This window comes from Fopius arisanus, unplaced genomic scaffold, assembly GCF_000806365.1.
Source record: "Fopius arisanus strain USDA-PBARC FA_bdor unplaced genomic scaffold, ASM80636v1 scaffold00001, whole genome shotgun sequence".
NCBI lineage: Eukaryota > Metazoa > Arthropoda > Insecta > Hymenoptera > Braconidae > Fopius > Fopius arisanus.
Genome location: NW_011887740.1, coordinates 3,074,109 through 3,094,391, shown reverse-complemented (window position 1 = coordinate 3,094,391; position 20,283 = coordinate 3,074,109). Strand labels below are relative to the sequence as shown.

Below are 20,283 nucleotides of genomic sequence, written 5' to 3'. Positions count from 1 at the left end.
TATACTCTGAAATTCAAGTACTCGAAGTGCTTATCAGTGTACCCCTCCTTTTTCCCGGACTAATTCTCCGCGAAACATCTTATCAATTGTGGCGAAGATTATAGATGAAGTGTTTATCCAAACCTTCTAAAGCCGCGTCTCATTAACTGAGTGAATAATTTGATAATTGACGATCATCAATCTGCAGAGGTCGAGGTGTTGACTGTCTTTGCGGATAAAGGTAATGTGTTTGTTGGAATTGAAAGAGTGCAGACGATATTTGGCAATGAGGGGAGTACTGCAATACCTTCCTGCACTGACACTCGGACAATACAGCAGAGAGGTAGCCCTGTCGCACATTTCGCTTCCTGCTTATGGCGTTTGCACAATGCCTATTGTCGAGGGCTATGGAACCATGTGTGCTAGACGCTTTTCACCAAAGCCTCGCACACTCCACCAGAAAGACCACCACCATACTACAACGGATAACAACTTGTAGTTTGCTCTCCATCATTTAACATCGATTTCGGTATGCTATTTTTTTTATATTCAAAAATACAGAAAGACCCAGGAATTTCCCTAGTGGTCAACCACCACTGAAATTCCAGGATATATATATTATTCTTATCAAAAAAACTTCTATTCCAGGTTTTTTCTTCACGAGTGATCTAGCAATTGTGATAAAATATTTAATTATTCAAATTTGATCATACTTCCTATTAACGTGGTCGACAAGAATTAAAACCCGAAAAATTAAATTCTCTCGAATTTCTAAAATGACGAATCATTTTCCTGATAGATACGAATCTAGAAAGTTTCCTTTCCCGCGTCGGGAAACTCCGGAAGAAATCACAGGGGAAGCCCCGGTGAAACAAAGAGACAATTAACACTCCAATCAGCGATCGAAATATTCAATCATCTTGGAACATGAATAAGTCATTATTATCGCAATTATCGCAATACCATATTCGGATGACGAAGACACCAAAAAAATGGGGAAAAAATGGAGAAACATTACGGTTAAAGAGCTGCCTTTTTCTATTTATAAAATAATTCCTCTGCTTATGAAATAATTAACAGTTATTTCTCTCAGGTAAACGGGTGTTTGAGAAAAATAAATTTTTCCTGAGTGTGGGATTTGAATAAAAAATCTCAAAGCTCAAGTCAAGTATGAAAAGGCTGGGTCATGGGAATACTCGGTTTGATGCATACTACAGTGGTAGATACACTTGGGGGATGAAAAGAAACCGAGAGAGAGAGAGAGAGAGAGATGGAGATGATAGTGGGTATAATAAATTTGCGTGGTCCGTCGGAGCGGGAAAAGTTTCCAGTTACCAAGACGATGAATATTTTAGCGTTGGACCCCGGTGAGGCCGTCGGTGGGGTGGCTCGGGTCGTATAATTAGCGGTTAAATTCAAATTTTGGATATTACGTAAAAAGTTTAAAAGCCAACGGGCTCGAGGAGCAAAAAGAATGAGACAAGTGCTAGGATACTCCGACTTGTCCGCAGTTATTCTCCAACCTCTTCACCCCCTCCGGCCACTGTACGTAAAAATGGGGATGAAATGGTGGGAGTGCACGGAATATCTTGGTGAAACAGATAAACGTTGCTAAATAAAGGGAATTGAGATGTAAAGGGCATTGCATGGGGGGATAGAACGTGGGAAGGATGTCATCACTGTCGATATCTCGATTATTCCTTTTCCTCTTCTGTAAAAACGCCAAGACGTCGAAGTAGTTGCGCCATATTGGCAGTCTCGCAGTGCCGTCTGCGTTTTACGGCCCGCGTATTCAGCATTTCTGCATGTGGGGGACACGTACGATTATATCCTACACCATCATTTTTTTTTTTCTCTCTTTTGACTCCCGTGGCCTTGGCATTTTACGTTTTAAGGCGAGACTCCACTCACCTCTTTCAGTTTATGCCCAACAATTTCTGAAATCCAGAGAATGGCAGAAAAATTAAAATTTCGTACTGTTTTATTTACGGGACAAATGTCCGGAACTTTCAGTTTTCCAAAAATTCCGAGGCATCAATTTTTTATGCAGTGACAATTCCAGGATTCGTTCACCTGAATTCCCGTAATTTTTATTGATTAATGGAAATAACTCGATGCATAGATGATGTGATCGTTCAACGATTTTTCAATCATGCGAATTCCGCGACATTGACATCCATTGAGAGATATTCAATTATCGTGGGAGTAATATGTTGTTGTGACTAATTTGACGTTTAGATAATAGTCTGTGGGATAGCACTGGGATTAATCCTCGTGATACCGAGGAATCATGTGGTATCTTGGGTTGGAGGGGAACGTGAGAAAAGTTGGTGAAAGTTATTCGGCACTAGAGAGCGAGAGGAATCTCATGTCAGAGTCAAGATGCTGCAGCCAATGTCAGTGACTCGAGTATGACCTTTATTACAGAGAGAAGGAGAAATTGCCGATTTTTCAGAGTTTATTTGCAGTCATATTGTTCAATATTTAATGCAGATGTGAAATAAAACGGAGAACTTTCAACTGTTGACTTTCTAAACAATTTCTTTCTGGTAATTGAGGGTTTCGTAATTTATTTGATATGCCGAGATTTACTTGATATCTCTGAGCAAATTATGAGATGTTTGATGTTTGGTACTGGAACATGTAAATCAAAGCAACTGCAGGGATTCAACTTGCAACTGTGATAAACAGGAGGGCATTAGTGTTTGCTGATCCGGCAATTCACATTCTCGGAAACTGCAATATTTATTTAAGATAGATTCGTAGGAATGAATAGCGTATGTATCATAAATGAATCGGCAAATATCTCACCATGACGTTTGACTTCTTTGGATTTACCGCGTCAAAATGTCTAAAATATCTCATTTGTCGATTCATTCTTCCACTAAAATTCAGGGAACAAATTGAAAATCCATATCGATCTGTTTTAGATTCGTCGTTCAGTAATTCGGCCAAAGGTTCGTCAACTATTTCGCTCTGCAATTTATTTAATTTCCTGAAATTCACCCCGAAGCTTGATTTTTTATAAACATTTTTCCCCTAAATTTCAAGGAGCATAAAATTGTATATAAATACCGCTCGTATACTGAATATCGCAATCGTTCGTATCAAATGCAATGTCAAGTAGTTGCCTGAGAATTGTACTTGACCGATATTATCACGATAACGCATATTTTTCGGGATTAGTCACCGATTATTGGTGGAACCGTAATTGGGCCATTGAATTCCTTATCTGCGTCCCCTACCTCTGTTCCAAAAGAATTCCAAGATGACGAGACGATGGCATCTACCGATATCAGTTTTATTCTGAAAAGTCTATCAGCTTGTGCCTTTCGAACTCCACCGAAGAGCGTCAGTGCCATTATCGCATCTCTTTCCCAATAGATTTTCGAAATCAATCGTTATTGATCCGCCATGTCAATCCATGGGAATCCGACGATTAGCTTCACATTCCATGATCCCCGCAAAAATCGGTACTACGCAACATACGTTACAGCTGATGATGCAACAACATTACAAACAGGTGGAATAAATCGTTGGATGAACGAGGCAGTGGGTAAAACAGTTAGTCAATAATTGGCGAGCGCAAAAAATTAATCAACGGAATTCTCGTAAAAATATCTTTTTTCAATTGAGAGCGTCCGTAAATTTATAATTTGTATTGGATTCTCTCAAAAGTATTCCGTATAAAAAAAATGATAATTAACTCTCGATATTGCCGGGCCAATACTGAAAAATATGCGAAGCAATTTACTAGAATTAAAATCACATTTACTAGATTCGAGTGTATTTTTATTTAGTAACAGAAGTTCAATAATTACATTCAAGACAATCCGGTCTTTTCCAGCAATTTCTTCGCAGTAAATTTTATGGAAATATAAACTTGTTGTTATTACAAACTCAGCGCATAATTTCTCTCTTTGATGAAAATTGCATTCTTTAGGGGGCAATTGCCAGACCTAATTTTTGCTGAAGTCAGTGGATCTTATAGTAGAGTTCTCATGAAAATTCCTAAAAGTCCAATACCGTATGATTACAAAATTTCAAAGGTCCATCCTATCTAAGTATAAATTAAATATAAATTACTTTCTGTGCACCAACAGGAATTAACGATAGTATTAATAAGCATGTTATCTCGTCGTGCGCGCCGATCTTTCCCTGAATGGTATATATACACAACATTATCTATTATATAAACACCTAAAATAAAATATTCCTATAAAACGGGTTTTTCTTTTCAAATCGATTGAGATGTTGAGATTTTTCTAGAAAATTCCATGAAAAGTCCTCAGCACTGTCGCATAAAATTTGAATTTGGCTTGATATTAAACTTATACACAAATCCCCAAGAAATCACCTATAAATTTCCGTAAATATCTCAATAAATAATCCGAAATTATACTTCAATAGCCGCCGAATTTTTCAAAATCATCGAATTATGATTTCATCACCTATTCATTACATAAATTCTAGTGTTCATCTTAAAATAAAAAATCTCTCTATCACTGCTGTTACGTGTAATAATCGGAATATTTTTCAGTGTGCCCTATCTTATCATTGGTAATGGCGTGAGAAATTCCAGATCATCAATTTGTCATGGACATATTTTACCGCATCAAGAGTATCCAGGACGTTCTCCAAGACGTTGGAGTAACTAGTGCAAGGTCTCAGTACTCAGTATTGTATCCAACGAATAATGGATAAATACACAGTCTTCCGAATCAGAAGATTGTCTTCCCTCCGCAGGAATATCCTCAAGATGGTTTACTTATTACCCCACTCCAGTGCCGCGTTTCGCATATCACCGTAAGAAGAAATATCATATCGTCTTCCCATCCTTCTGACATACAATACCGAGGCAACTCCAGAATGTGATATTTCAAAATGTATCTAACCCAAATTCCCCTGCAAATAGCGGCTGAGATAATTACCCGAAGAAACTTGTATTATATTTAATGAATCGTAGCCGGTCTACACCTGAATAAATAATTAAATAATCATTACCAAATGCAGTCTCTCGTGCCCGAATAAATGGTCCCAACTTTCTCGAAAATTCCTCCATGAAAATCATTCACTGTTGTAGAAAAAAATTCTTTATGAAAAACACAATGCAAATGATGAACGTTACGTCCTGAAAAGTAAAAGGGATGTATAATTTTCATCTTAAACCGAGAAGCAAAATTATCTCTACCGATTAAATTTACTCGTGCTAAATAGCTTTGTTCGAAACAAGAATGTAAATTGAGTGCTCATATTATCTTAAACATCATTTGCTCCAATTACTTAGAAAGATTATTTTTCCCTCAGTGAGAAGAAATATTGAGAAACGCAATTAGGATGACTGGAGGCTAATCTGGATCGCCTAAAAATGAATCAGAAAAAAACCATTATGACCATCAATAATTTTCCCAAGTAACTAGATGATTGACAAAAAAAAAAATTTTCTCAGTGCACATCCGGTTTATCGTGCGTAATTTTCTCGATTATTAAAAATCCAATTTAACCCATTAAAATGGACACAATGCGTTCCACTTATAACGCGAAATGAAATCAATTAGCATTGCGCACACACGATAATTCAGTTATAACATAACCCGGAACAATAATAATTGGTGCCGTGTTGGAAAATTTTTCACACCCCCATGGACAAAATAATTTGGCAACAGATGCGCTCTGCGTTTTCCGCGCCCATCCGACCAAGAATAACCGGGCAATAGCAACGGTAACCAGGACACCCCCTTTCAATCCCCCGACTCTCTCACCCCCTCACCCCCACACCCCTTCACTTACCCACGTACACCCGCACAGAGTTGCCAATGTCACCAATGGCGCCAGAGGGAATGGCACACCAAACAAAAAGGAATTTTATTTATTTCCATTGAATTCTCCACATCGTGCGGTAAAAAAAGAAAATTGACATTTTTTCACCCTGAAAATTTCACCGATCCAAGATGGAGAGCAGAATGAGGTAAATGATGACGAGGGACTTCCCTATGAAAGAAAATTCACGGGAAATTGTTAGACTGAGGTGTTTGAAGCCATGTGTGGATACTAAAGGTCACTTTCGTAGGAGTTTGAAAGCAAAAGCACTCTAGAACACGATCGCCGTTGGCCGCCTTTACTTCTTCTGATTTATAAAGGCTTTTAGTCGGCGGATAGTCACCCGATAAAAAGTCACCCCCGCTGAGTGGCACGAGTGCAACTTGTTAAGGGGTTCTAGCCCCATCCCCGTCGAGATAAGCTCTCGGGGCGCCGCTGCTGGCCAAAGTTTATTCATGTACATCAACGATATGTGTGCTGATGTACCCAGGGAAACTCCAGTAATAGTCATTTTCATCATAACGTCCACGAAGCATTCCGTTAAGGTATTATCTCGACATCTGGAATATTCGGCCAAAGGTAACCTATAGTATTTTTTCTTTTTTTATTTGAGGGTTGAATTATCGTCCGGGGATAGATACATGAAGAATCGACTATTAATTGGTGAAAAAATTCAATTTTCCGATAAAATTACTCTCTCCTCAAAAATCCTATATTTGCCCCCGGAGCAAAAAAAATTCCTTTTTTTTAATTGCCATATTTTGATTAACTTTTTGATGGCCCGCGTATAGATAATAATAAAACTCAGTGAAGCGAGAAAAATATGGCAATAAAAAAATACTCTCTCCCTGGTCCCGGGACCAGTCAACTTCCTTCCCAAAATATTCTAAATGATTCAGAGAAATTTCCCTGCAATAATGGAACCATAGTCTGTCCCATAGATCCTATCACGGAATATTGAATTTGAATCGCTGAATTTCATTGAATTTCATGTGGAACTGTCACGCGTTGAAAATTCCCCAAACAAACCCGGTGAATTCCATGCCAAAATGTCCACCAGAATTCCGCATGTAAATAAAAATAGAAGAATTTATGGACAATCCATCACTCCCTCGACCTAGCCTCGAGAACGCCTTTCATCGTACATAAAACGATAGTTGATTCGAAATTAACTGCTATAAAACGGGGGAGAGAAGTACAATCGTGAAGGTATGCAGCGAGACTGGAGAGAATAAGTGAGAGAATAAATAAGTGAATGAAAAAAAGAGAGAAGGTACGGCGGGTGGAGAAGAAAAAGAAGACGTTGGAAATGGTTTAGCTGGGATGGGGGAGAGGAGTTGGGAGCCTGGGGTGACGGCTATGAATTTAAATTTCTCTAATTAGGAGGCGCGCGCGAATGCCGGCGGCTGGTGAAATAGGCCCTGCACTCTCTTTCTCTCTCTCTTTCTTTCTCTCATTCTATCTTTCTCTCTCTCTTTTTCTGTCTCCATCGAGTCTTTACTCACTTCCCTTTACACCACGTATACACACCTATCCCCAACGGTTGCCAAGTACCCATCGTCCCTTGACGGCTGGGGACCCTCTCATTCAGTCCCCGATCTCTCTTTCTCTCTCTTTCTCTCTCTCTCTCTCTCTCTCTCTCTCTCCCTCTCTCTCTCTACAACCTCCTCGAAATCTGATGAGAAGAGGACGAGTGGGATAAAGAGTGGGAGTTCCACCCGCATATCGCGTTGGAGAAACGACGCAACTTGAGCATACCCTGCGACCAGACAAACCACCTGACTGAGATTTGTTGCTTCTCACGTTCTAACCGAAATTTATTTGACGCTACGGGACCCATGGGTTAATTAACGTCCAGCCAGAGTCCACCCTCTGCAACATGCAGTTTATATAACCGACTCTGGCCAGTATTTTCATTTGGAAATTTTTTCATTCAGATTTTTTATTATTCGTGTCTATTTTTATTTTTAAATTATTTTATTATTTCATCATTATTCATTTGATTATTCAATATTTTATTCGGATTTTTTTATTTAGAGATCAACTCCACTTTTTTTATGAACATTTTGAAAATTCAAGAAAATTGGTTTTCTGCTAACTGATGATTGATTTTTCAATGAATGCTTGAATTTTCATACTCATTGTCAAAATACGGTGGAATTACAACTACAAATTCCCCAAATACTAGACTATCTCACGGAATCATTGAGCGCATTCCCAGGAATCGGCGAAATATCAGCGAAGTTAATGAACCTGTTTATTATTTCGTCACAATAGAAGTTGCGAAACTAATTATTCCAATAATTAGTCCCAGTCTTGTAAGGTCTCACATTTTTCATTGAATTCCCAGGTATTGTCGTTCACTTTCACTCCATCAAATAAGAATACTTCGGCAATATGCATAAAATTACAATATCGAACACAAAAAACGAATTAAAAATCATCTTCACGAATTGAAATACTAATTATTACCAAACAGTCGTCCAAACTGTAAAAAGAAAAAAGAAACAAAAATGTCAGTCTCTCGACAGAAAATTGAGAACACAATCTCATTAAAGTAAACAATACAGTATCGAGAGATCAAACGTTAATTACCAACACAAACGAAAAGGGTGAAAGAAATCTCAGTCTGAATGGTATACATTTTCCTGGAGAAAATAATTTAACCCTCTCCCATTGGGTTACGAGCCGGTATATTCCAGTTCTGTAAATCTAGCCTCTCAACGAATGAGAAAATGGGGGAGAGGAGAAAATGCCCGAGTGTATAAAGGGTTCGCAAAGTGACTCGAATTGCGCTACGCTCGACTTTATGAGCCTCCGAGTATTGCTAATATCGCCAGAGGAGCGTTAAGGAGGTATACGCAACTCTCTCCTCATCCACACAGAACCCCCTTTCCTCCCTTCCTCCCGCCATTCACCCCCGTTCTCACCCCCTCCTCTTCTCTCTTTCTTCACCCCCGTTTCCCCTTTCTGTCGAAAAGTCGCGCCATATACCACTCTGCGAAAATCCCGAGACTGTCGAAACTCCTTAACCACTTCTGCTCGACCCTCTGTGACATTTTTAGTGACTATCAAAAACGCGTGAGTTTCCCGTCTTAATTATAAGCAGTGGGAAGATTTAAGACATAATTTCGTATAAAATATACTTAATAATATGAGTATAATAACATGAAGCGAATATATATTGGAAATTCGTAAAAAATTCAGAATAATTTCAAATCGGTGATGAAAACAATGCAGAGCCATTTGTTGAATGATCATTTTATAGTTCAATATAATTCTCGTATTGGGAATTAAATTTGGAGCATCGGGATTAAATAAATGAATAATATTTTCGACACTCGACCGAATTGCAAAAGACTTGAGCAGGAAAATGGAAATAATTTCTCAAAGCTAAAACAAGGCGAGTATCACAACAAATTACCTGTAGAAAAAAATCTAAAATCCTTGGAGATTCTTGAAGTGACATTGAACAAATCTGCGCGCGCATGCAGGACTTCCACAGGGACATAACACCAAAGTTTCATTTTGGTTCCAAGGCAAGATGTTCATGCACTCTGCCTTTATTTATCTCAACTTCTTTCTGTATCCAACTCTTCCCCTACCCCATCCAGCCAACTCTCTTGGATTCCGGATTCCGTTTTCCCTCGAGAGCTCCTTTCCTCATTCTCCTCGTAACGGCTATGCATATTTCACCGATTTTTATGTAGAATTCCTCTTGGAACCTCCCCAACATCCCCAACATCCCCCTTTTTACCCCGTCTTCTTACGTAGCCTTTTAGCTTCTTTCCATCTTTCGTTTTTCCTCCTTTCATTTTAAACCGATTGTTCCATTTCCTCAAAATTCCAACTTCTCAACAAAAATAGAAGACAATGAAAAATCAAATAAAATTGCACTGCTGTGCCCAATCTTCGAACTGGGGATTTAACATGGATTAATGCCATTTAGCCGCAGTCAGAAGATAAAGCCTCCGAGAATATTCAAACAAGACCTCCCCCAGAGTTAATGCGAATAAAATTTAAAACCCCGTGAATTCTCGTTTGTTGTAATAAAAGTTCATTCCCGTGTTCCTGAAGGTGTGAAAAAAAAATCTCGGCGCCCTAATGAATAAAAAAAAATCTAATAGCTGAAATAAGGAAAAATCATCCATACCATTTCCGATCTAACGTCCTCAGCCCGACGTGAAGAAGATAAAACAATAAAAACTGAAAGTTGAATCCAGTTGGCGGAAGGAGTGAACGATATCTCCGTGGGAATTCACCACTGCCTCCCCTATGTATGTATCGTTAACGAAATAACTGCCATTGCAAGTCCTCTCATTTATCCCTCCGTAGAATGAAAAAAAAAATCGTCTTTAACACAATGCAATTGTCACTCAGCATTTTTCATTTCATTATTTGAGTACCCATGGCGTTTACCCATCAAGCAACATTTCCCTCCAACACTCCAATTATTACCGTTTGTTTGGTCGATGTGTTGCTTTCGTTTGAAAAAAAAAAATAGAATATGCGTGAAGAAGAGGAATAGGATAAAAATTGTCAAGCTCGGATGTGGGCAAATTAACTGAAATGTGAGAGTCAGGGCCTGAGGGTCTACTCGGAGGGACAATATAAAATGGAGAAAAGCAAAGCCTAACGCCCGTATGATGGGATAGGCGGTTCATTTACATAAACGTAATCCTACTTAGAGGCAACGCAGCTAATTCCCCCTCGTACATTCTCCTCCACTATCTCCAGAGTATCTCCACTGCTGATATAATGCCTGGCTTCCGCACTGAAAGAAAAGCCCCAAATTAAAGGCACCTTTTTTTTTGTGCACCCACTCTAATCATCTCGCGGTTGTGAACCTCCCAGCATGCAGTGACCAAAAATATCTTGCATCCTGTAAATATGTGTTTTTTCATCACACACAATTTATTCCATTTTTTATAAACGAAATGGTAATGTCGACACATTTTTATTTAAATTGGCGTAGTATCGATAGTATAGCGAATAGTATTATATATAGTATACACTTTGAAAATAATTAATTATTGTCAGATTGAATGTGAATTCATGTAAATTGATGGTTTCGGAAACAAATTATTCGGTGAATCATTGTTTTATAAACATCACGTTGAGTGAATCTACTTTCTCAGAGAGTATAACCAAATTGGAATCCCGAATGAATGCTAGGATGAATATGCCGAAAAGTGCTGACCCGGATATGAGTCAATCCAATAAACTCGGAATGCAAAACAACGGGAATAGCGAAGACAACTGGATGCAAGAGGAAATTATTCATCCGTGGAGAACTCGTAAATCACCCAATCAGTCAATCAGAGCGTTCAATAAAAACGGAATTCAATGAATAAAGGTAAAATCACCACACATTTTACTCAATTCATCTTTTTATATATTTACAGAGTATTATGTCATATTTACACGTTTCACGCAAGTAGCCTCCATTCATAAAAAAGTATATCATACAAAGCATCATCATGCGTATAAACGTGAGTACCATGTTGTGTATCCGACCGATTAATTCGCGTAATTTCCTTAGCCAAGTGGTAAAACGTAATAATTCATATTTCTTAGTAGATTTTATGAGAAAACGTGTACGTGGTTAGAATGAAATTAAATTTTCATGGACAATTGATTCTTAATTCTCAATAATTACTATTAAATTCGATGTGAAAGTTCAGTTAGTCAAACAAATTGATGAAAATCCTTCAATCCACTTTAATTTTTAATTAAGCCCCATATATTCATACGTTTTCATTGCGAACGCAATATTCGAGGCTGTGCAACATTTTTCCTTCTCCGGTATTACACTGAATAATAAATATAAAACTTTGCAGTAGCTATTGATTTTACCGATTTTCTTTTTCATTTCGTGGCGAAATTTCTTTCAGCGATTTCTCCAAGAATTTGATATCTCAAGGTTATTATTTATAAATGCCGTATGGTCACCACTTGACTATGAAATAGCTTTATCGCCGGGCGGATACAAATCGGCAATGACCCTACCCTCCATGCCCGGCTGATAAGGTCTCCATAAAAAAAAAAATAAATAAGACTACGATAAAAGATACGATTAGTTTTTTCATCGTGTAGGGGTACAATTATGGCTTAATGTGTCAGGGTTTATGCAGTCGATTAGTGCTCATTCCGATTCTCGATGAGAACATTTTAGGCATCGAATATTCCATGTACTCGTTCAATTGAAATTCCTTCCCAGTGCATCATCGAGTATTGGCCAAAAAGTGCATGCACCAGAATGGCGGGACAGGTCGCGGAGTAATGGAGAGAGACTGGTTTTCACATGGGACTTCTTATTTTTTTTTTCTTCACGGAACACATCTTCTTCGAGTAGACAACACTGAACTTTCACCTTGTTTTGAGCTCATCCGTGCTCAGTGCACTTTACTGTGAAGAACTTCGCCGTTGAAACTGACCCGTTGACCCACATGCAGACCAAAATCTCATTGTCCTCATTGTCCGATTTCGTTATTTTATCATATTTTGAACGTATTGTTCTCTAGCTTAGTCCATAAAAGGTTCGATGCTCACGAGTTTCGTCGGATTTTAATCACCTTCGAGTAAGGAGACTGGAAAAATCAGGTGGAATTAACAAATTTTATTGGATTGCTTGTGCACATTGGTAATTTCAAAGTGCACATAATTAACTCGACGTTGAGTTATCTGGGAAAGATGATCTGATTCATACAGAGTTTAGTTGGTCGTGGATTACGCGGCACCGGTGAAAGTCCGATGATATCTCGCGCTTCCGCTGACGCAAGTTTGCGGTGTAGAAGATATGCCGCATTGACGAGTTTAGCAGCATCCTCCATGGAGTAGATTGCAAATATTCTGGTTTGATTACACGATTGCTATTTTTATTATTATCCAAATAAATATTAACGAAAGAGTGGTTTGAGCGTGCTTCAGGATTTCTCAGTTGGTTTCTCAGTTGTACCTTCCCCACTCGCTTTCTTCAAGTCCTCGACGTTTCCCTCGCTGTCGGCCGTTGACCTGATCTCCTTAACCGACTCGTCTGTGTAATTGTTTCTAAAGAAGAGGGCAACATCGTCGGGACTCACGACTCCCTCGGATTTCCCTTTGCTCGTTGCGGCGACGATTGAGGAAGTTGCTGCATCATTCAGGTCCTCGTCATTGCGATCGTACTGGTAGTCCTGATGGAATTCATTGAGTTGTTGGGCCTGGGGAAGGCCTTGTACTTGAAATAGCTGCATCCTGTTCTGGTCCTCCGGCTGTTCGATAGCCGCTAGGATGTCCTGCAGGAGTCCCTCCGAGAGGAGCTGATCGTGTCTTATCGAGCCGTCCGAATTCTGTTGAAGGCCGTTGGAGGACTGAATCTGAAGGGAGTAGGTACCCTTGGATCCTTGAATCTGGAAACCATCGGTTGCACCCTCGGCGGAGAGGGTCTGAGCGAGGGCCAACGCCGGTTCACTGTCCCCATTGTGCATCTGCGTCAGTTGGTCTACGTTGATAGTATTGGCTAGAACGTTCGCGTCATGATGTGCGTCGAGGTGGTGCTCATTGTTATTTGTCGAACTCTGGCTGTAACCCTGAGCTGTCAGAGCTGCCGTCAATGCCTCCGCCGATGCCCCATTGATCGTTTCGCTGTTATAATTGACACTTGGTGCTGACCGCTGGTCGTAACCAACGTCCGCTGGATTTCCGTAACTGTCTTTCAAGTTGATTTGGTGGTGCTCGTTGTTGGGTGGTGACTCCAGTGCTAATTCATTGATCGAGGGAAGTGGATAGTCCGTTAGGAGGGAAGAATCTGAGTTTCCTTGGGACTGTGAGAAACTTGATAATTGAATAGGTGTCTCTATTGGTTTCTGGTAACCAGTCGAGTCGTCCTGGCCATTGAATTGCTGGGGCAATGGCAGGGGACTACCGTATGATGTGGATAAGGAACTGTGTTGATTGTAGAGATTACCTCGACCCACGTTTGACGCGGAGATGAAGGTGCTCGCTGGGCCAAAGTTTGGTGCGCCATAAGTCAATACTGGGGATGGGGTATTAAAGGCGGTGAAGGATAGAGGGGTGCCGTAGTTGACGTTCGGGGCGGCGAGCGGGGAGCCAACGGAGGATGAACTGAATGTCCCGGTGTTGCTTGAGTGGAAGGAAACGGGATTCGACGGGATTGGCAGTTGTTGTTGGAGGTTGAAGCCAAATCTTGGAGGACCGTAACTACTTGCTGGTTTTATGGGACCATTCGAGGGCCTCGACGAGGAGTGATTGATTGTATTGAAGAGACCGGGAGGAACGGATTCACGGAATTTGAGAGGGGCACGACTTCGCGGAGGGATAAGGGAGTGTGCGACACCGTGGAATCGGGAAGGCCCGTGATTTCGGGAGTGGTGAGGTGGGAAGAAGGGGGGACGATGGGGTGGACGGAAACCGGGGAGATTGAAACCCGGGCCGAAGCCGGGACCGTGGGGCCCGGGGAAAGGCCGTCGCGGGGGTGGAGGTGCGCCGTAGGAGTTGCTGATGGGACCTCGTGGAGGTCCACCGTGAAAATCGCTTACTACTCCAGGTCCTGGTGGAGGTGGCCCTGGTGGAGGTGGCCCTGGTGGGGGTGCACCATAGGAGTCGCTGATGGGTCCGGGTCCTGGTGGTGGCGCTCCGAAAGAGTCGCTCACTGGTCCGGGTCCTGGTGGCGGCGCCCCGAAAGAGTCACTCCCTGGTCCGGGCCCTAGCGGAGGGGCCCCGTAGGAGTCAGCCACTTGGGCTGGCCCCGATGGTGATGAGTGATAGCAAGGAGCTTGCGGCGATGGAAAATTGAGGGCTGCGTCATGGTTGCTGCTGACAAGACTGTCCAAACCGGAACTCGTGGCAACGTTCAATGATGACACCAGAGCACTGGCTGTCGGGGATGACTCAGGGGTGTGAGTTGGGTGAGCTGGTAAGCTCTGTGCAGCTTCCTGAATGTTGTGAAGTGGCTCGGCATCCGGTAACAATGGAGGTGGCAAGCCTTGGTCACTCTGACCGATTGACTGTCTGAGGCTGTGGTCTTCTGGATTGTTTATCGGCTCACCGTACGAGTTACTTGGCAAATTGACATTGGCTGAACCATCAAGATTGACACTGGGTGCAGTGTGAATGTTTGCGTTTGGCGTCTCTATGTGACCGGCAATGGGTTGCCAGCCGTCGTATTTGATGTCGGGGGGAGTTGGGGGAGCTGGAACACCTGGAGGTGGCGGTTGAGGAATGGGGGGAAGGGGAAGAGGTGGACCGTAGTTGTTCGGAAGGGAGAATGAGGGAGTTGGAACATTAACTGGTGGTCCATAAGCCTCCACGGATATTGGGATTGAAGGTCCATGACCAGGTGTTTTCACAGGAAAACGGGGAGATGTGGGAGACAATTTCCAAGGAGGTAGATTCAGGGGTCGTGGAGGGTACTGCAATTGTGGTGGATTTCGAGGAAGCCCGTACAATGATAGTGGCCTTCCTGGGCCGTGAGATGGTTGGGGTGGTGGCGGTAATTCCGGTGGGGGCGGTGGAAATACTTGAACTGGCGCATGATTTCCAGTTAATTCTGGAGGTCCGTATACCGGGGCTGGTCCATTAAAACTCGGCCTTGGCACACCGTATTCAGAGCTTATTCTATCTTCCGCCGATTTATCACTCGTCTTCTCGCTCTCAGGATTTTCATTATTTACATTTTTGTTGCTACTTTTGTTCAATACTGCAGATGCGTGATCGCTTAAAAGCGCGATACAGAGCAGTATACCGACCAACTGAAAGCACAAAAAATTTTTTTAATCCATTAGATCAATTAAAAAGTTTCATCAATGGCAAGGAATTCAATACACGGGAAGGTAAAGGACAGATTCCGCAGTTTCACACTTTTTTTCAATTGGACCCGGCACGATTATTCTCATGCATAATAAATTTCCAGTACACAAAAATTCATCGGCTCGGAAAGAAAAAAAAAATGTAATGCCTACCTTAAAATTTTTCATGGCACTTGTCACACTTGACACTTGAAAAGTTCCTAACTAAACAGCACGCACTAAAAATCCAACGAAACAATTAATTTCTCCAGTTAAAACCACAGTGCACAGGATAATTAACAGAAATTCACGTGTAAACCGTCATGCCGATGACATGTGTGGTGTCGGAGGGACGAACCACTCGCGTTGTTGGCGATTGAAAAAATGTTGAGCTGAGCGAGAAACCACGAGCTTATATAGATTCACAACAGGTACGATCTACTGTTACTGTATTGGAGTCGTCATCGGCTACTGCCGTAGTCGGAGCAGTTGAGGAATGGTGAAGACCCGGGCAATGAGGGACTCCAGTGATACCACGAGAAAAATCGGTAGAAGGGGACCGAGGGACCACTTGGTAAAAGGTGAGAGGGAGAAGAGAACAGGCTTCAGGTAAAAAAAAAATATCTTTGTGGAGAAAGTAGGCTGGCCATCATCACTGCTCACAAGGGGGGTCCAGGGGGAATTGCCGTACATCACACGCGCTAAACGGAAAATACACGTTAGACCGTTGACTCTCGGTAGTAATTGCTCACAAGTTCGCCAGGTTTATTCAACTAAACTCCCATGGGATTGCATTAGTCGTAGGGTAATTCAACCACTGAATCAGAACGAAATGTCTTTCAATTTTTTGCCAATCCGTTTATTACCAATACGTTGACACCTCAAGGACAATTCATTATCAATTCTCAAGAGAGTAACATTTCACTTGATTTATACTCTAGAAAATTTCACTTAATTGTTGTAGTAGTTACTCAATTATATATTACTATTGTTAAAAGATTTTTTCCGTGAGTAAACAGTAAACAGATTTTTTTCCGCATGCAACTGCGGTAATCGAGTGTTAGAAAAATGGTGACGAGAAATGCCGTCATGGATATCAAGCGCTTGATAAAATTAATAAGAAAAAATAAAAGTAATTGGATGTCGTATCGATAATGAAGCGGCCGATCGTTAACAGCTATGACGAAGTACAAAATGATAAACCCAACTAAACAAACCGAACGAAAGAGAAAATGAGAAATAAGTGGTGCCACTGAATGATATGTCGGCTGATGGTCAAGGTGATGTATTTTTTAACTTTCCGGGTCAAGCGGGAAGGATTGGAATGCCGGAGACTGTACAGGTGCGCCGTTTTTACACAGAACTTTCTTTCCATCCCGAAGACGAGTGATCATGAATGGTGATTTTCACGCATACCACTAGGGTAGACAATAAAACCATTGGGAGAAATCATCGATGGAAACTATCCTCAAGGTAAACTACAAGCCTGTACCTACGATTCTTGGCATCAAACCAAGGACATCACGTGATTCCAACGATGAGAGTCACGAGTGCGATCTCTCCACTTTCGCTGCACTTCTTGCTTTTATTATCACCTGTATCTCTTCCGTGAACCGATGATGGCTTAGGTAAAAGTTTTTTTTTTCCCTATCTTAAACAACGTTACGAAAAGGAGGTAAAAAATTCAGTTGTCAGCCCACTCATTACTCCCCGTGTTACACACAACTCTTGCAGGATTCCTCAAACTCCTCTGAATAATTATTCAGTAACAACGGAACGGCGGAATAATAAAATACAGCATGTCCGGGGGAAAGGAAATGGGAGCAGTGAAAATGGTAAGTAACACTTCGTGCGGATTGCGTGAGCGCGGGTTTAGGATGGAAAAAGTGTCGTGTGTACATTTACTCAAATATTTTTTGGTGTCTGAGGGGAAATGAAGGGGGCGAGGGTTTTTTTTTTTGTAATACTCTTTATGGGTAACGACTAATGAGCAATCTCTTTCGCTCACTCATGTGCAACAATACACTGGCTCATGTGAATTATTTCATGCCTGTTACTATATTTCATGTGTCAGCCCGGACTTGCATATTTCGTAAGACTACCTCAACAGCTCTTCTACTTTTTAATAATTTAGATGCACTGCACAGGAAATATCGGATAGAAACATCAAATGTCTCAACATCGAGTGCTTTCGATTTTTCAATGTGTGGCTTTGACTTGATGCAACATCAAACAGCGTCTTTACAGTTTCGCTGGAATAACAAAAAATTCTTTTGAGGTGTGCGTCTTTACGTGCATAACGAAAATCTCTTATGGAAAAATCAAGTTTTTTTTGGTTGAAAATGGTTTAAGTTTAAAATTTCAGAACTATCGAATAAATCCATTTACCTAGAGTTACTTTCACATATGACTTCCTTATCATTTGAAAATTATTTACATGTTGGGGACAAGTGCAAAATTTTTTGCCGATATTTCTTCTTCTCAGTACCAGATGTTTTTTAATGTCAATTTTCGAGTCATGAACTGTTTTACTACTAATTACTGTTTCTTTTCCTGAGTAGAGGAGAAATGAAACCATTGGAGAGGACCGATGGGGGAATTGCGCGTCTGTGAGAGCCAGAAGTTATCTAAAATCGATGAGACATTGTTGAAGAGGTAATTTAGTTGAGTTGTAATTTCAGTGAGAATGAAACCAGTGTTTTATCGATCTCGGAGGATCATGATGGTTTTGAGGACTTCCGGGTGGGGTAGTGTCTGCGTGGGAATGACTTTCCGAGAAGTTACGTTTTTGAACGTTTTTTTTTATATACCAGAAGAGTCCGGTTTAGTGGAATTCATCAAGGTTGAATGTAACAGCACTGACGAGCGAAATACCAGTGAAAATTCAGGTAGGAACGTTATCCAAGTGAGAGTTTCCTCCCGGTTCCGATGTAATTGGGGGAATTTCGGTCGTGGAACATTCTCTATCGGTTCTGGGACGACTTTCCCATTTTTGTAGTTGTAATTTAACACGATACGACTGATTATCTTTGACGTACAGTTATGCTTTTACAAGCATTCTTTATGATCAACCATTATTCATAAACTATATCGCTCTATTTGTCGGATCATAAAATCGATCATACGGCGGATGTCGTAATGCCCAATTATCAATTTTAGTGATGAATTTCTCGTGCCAAATCGAGATCACCGCCCTTTAAATTCTTGCTGCCCTGTTATTGAGTTATTTCTTCGATTATTGATCGATAAACACACCGTTGATCATTTTTTATGCATATTTTAACGAGTTTCGCGATTGGAAATTTTATTTTACGGTAACATTTATGTATTCTTGATTTTTTTATTAACTCAAAAGGCTGTGGTATCTGGTACTGAATATATTTATATGTTTATTGAAAATTCCAGGCAGGTTGGAAATTTCAATTGGTCCTCTGCCTAAAAATTGAATTAGATGATAACGTAAAACTTCTTAATTATGTTCCCGAAATCATCAGAAAGCGGTGAAAAAATATAAACAATTATTCTATCGAAAACAATGTGCCAAGTAACATTCCCGATAAATTTCCCTCATAATAGGTTTAGGAGAGATTTTCTGGGCTATCCACTCTTAATAACACCAACTGAAATGCACAGCAAAAGTAATTGAGAATATTTGAAGAATTTAATCAATCTAGGAACGCCGTTGGGCTCATTTTGATGGTGGAGCATTCTTTATCGAGTTGCGTGCTGGTTTTCCCATTTTGTAGTTGTACGCGATGAAAAAAAACATTAAGAAAAATTACGTGACAAGTCGCGCATTCGCGTATCATTTCCACGGAAATCCCAGAAAAATTATCCAGCAAAAGATAAATACTTCTATTCAATATTATTTTACTCAACAAGAATTTTATCGAATATTTGAGAATTTTTGTGAAATAAAAATCTCTTAAATTTCTGTTTTTACCGATTAAAAAAAAAACTGAATCTTGAGGAATACTTGCTGAACATTCGTATGGAACGGAGGATTTTCTGTGAGAACTTTCACACAACTAGAAATTGTCGGACGTATTGACTGAGAACCTATTGACATTATACATTGATTGAGTCGATTACTTCAATTATAGGACGTACAACCTCCGTGATTTGTTCCTGTCATCGATCATTTGACATTCGGTTGAATGAAGAAAGAATAATGATAATATAATTTTCGAAAAGCCATTTCTTTCCAGTCAAGTGTCACTCGTCTGAATGCCAAGGCAATTCTCACGTGATTCCATTGATTTCATCATCGAAAATTTTCTATTGAATCATGGAACAGGTTTTTTCGGGACAGTATTTCTGGGAAAGGGACAACGCATGACGGGAACACTTATTAATTATCCAGCACCGATAGCGAAATAATCCGCGAATTTGTGCGGCGCAATCGGATAAGAACATCAGTTTGAATATAAAATTCGAGACAAAATTATTCGCAACCTTCGCAGTATCAATAACCGGAAATCGATCGTGACTTGATCGATCATATCTCGGCCTTTCACAAGCAATAGTTGACACCCATTCCCTAAAAAAAATTTTGTAAATCACTTATTCGACGGATCATTAATTTTCGTCAAGATTTGGCAACCAATGACAGGAAATAAATATTATTCTCTCTTAACTATATTTAAAAATTTATTCATATCTCAATAATAATAAGAATGAATATAATAAACATTTT

The 20,283-nt window shown here is 40.4% G+C and overlaps 2 protein-coding genes across 5 annotated transcripts in view; both read right to left on the bottom strand.

Annotated features, from left to right (window-relative positions):
- LOC105262860 (nucleolysin TIAR) overlaps positions 1-20,283 on the bottom strand; it is a 268,436-nt gene that overhangs the window by 242,056 nt on the left and 6,097 nt on the right. The gene's annotated exons all lie outside the window — the stretch shown is intronic.
- LOC105262898 (extensin) lies at positions 11,190-16,028 on the bottom strand. Its single transcript, XM_011298770.1, has 2 exons — positions 15,762-16,028; positions 11,190-15,551 (listed from the first exon to the last, which is right to left on the bottom strand). The coding sequence occupies exons 1-2, from the start codon at positions 15,774-15,776 to the stop codon at positions 12,726-12,728; spliced, it is 2,841 nt and encodes a 946-aa protein (XP_011297072.1). The 5' UTR covers positions 15,777-16,028; the 3' UTR covers positions 11,190-12,725.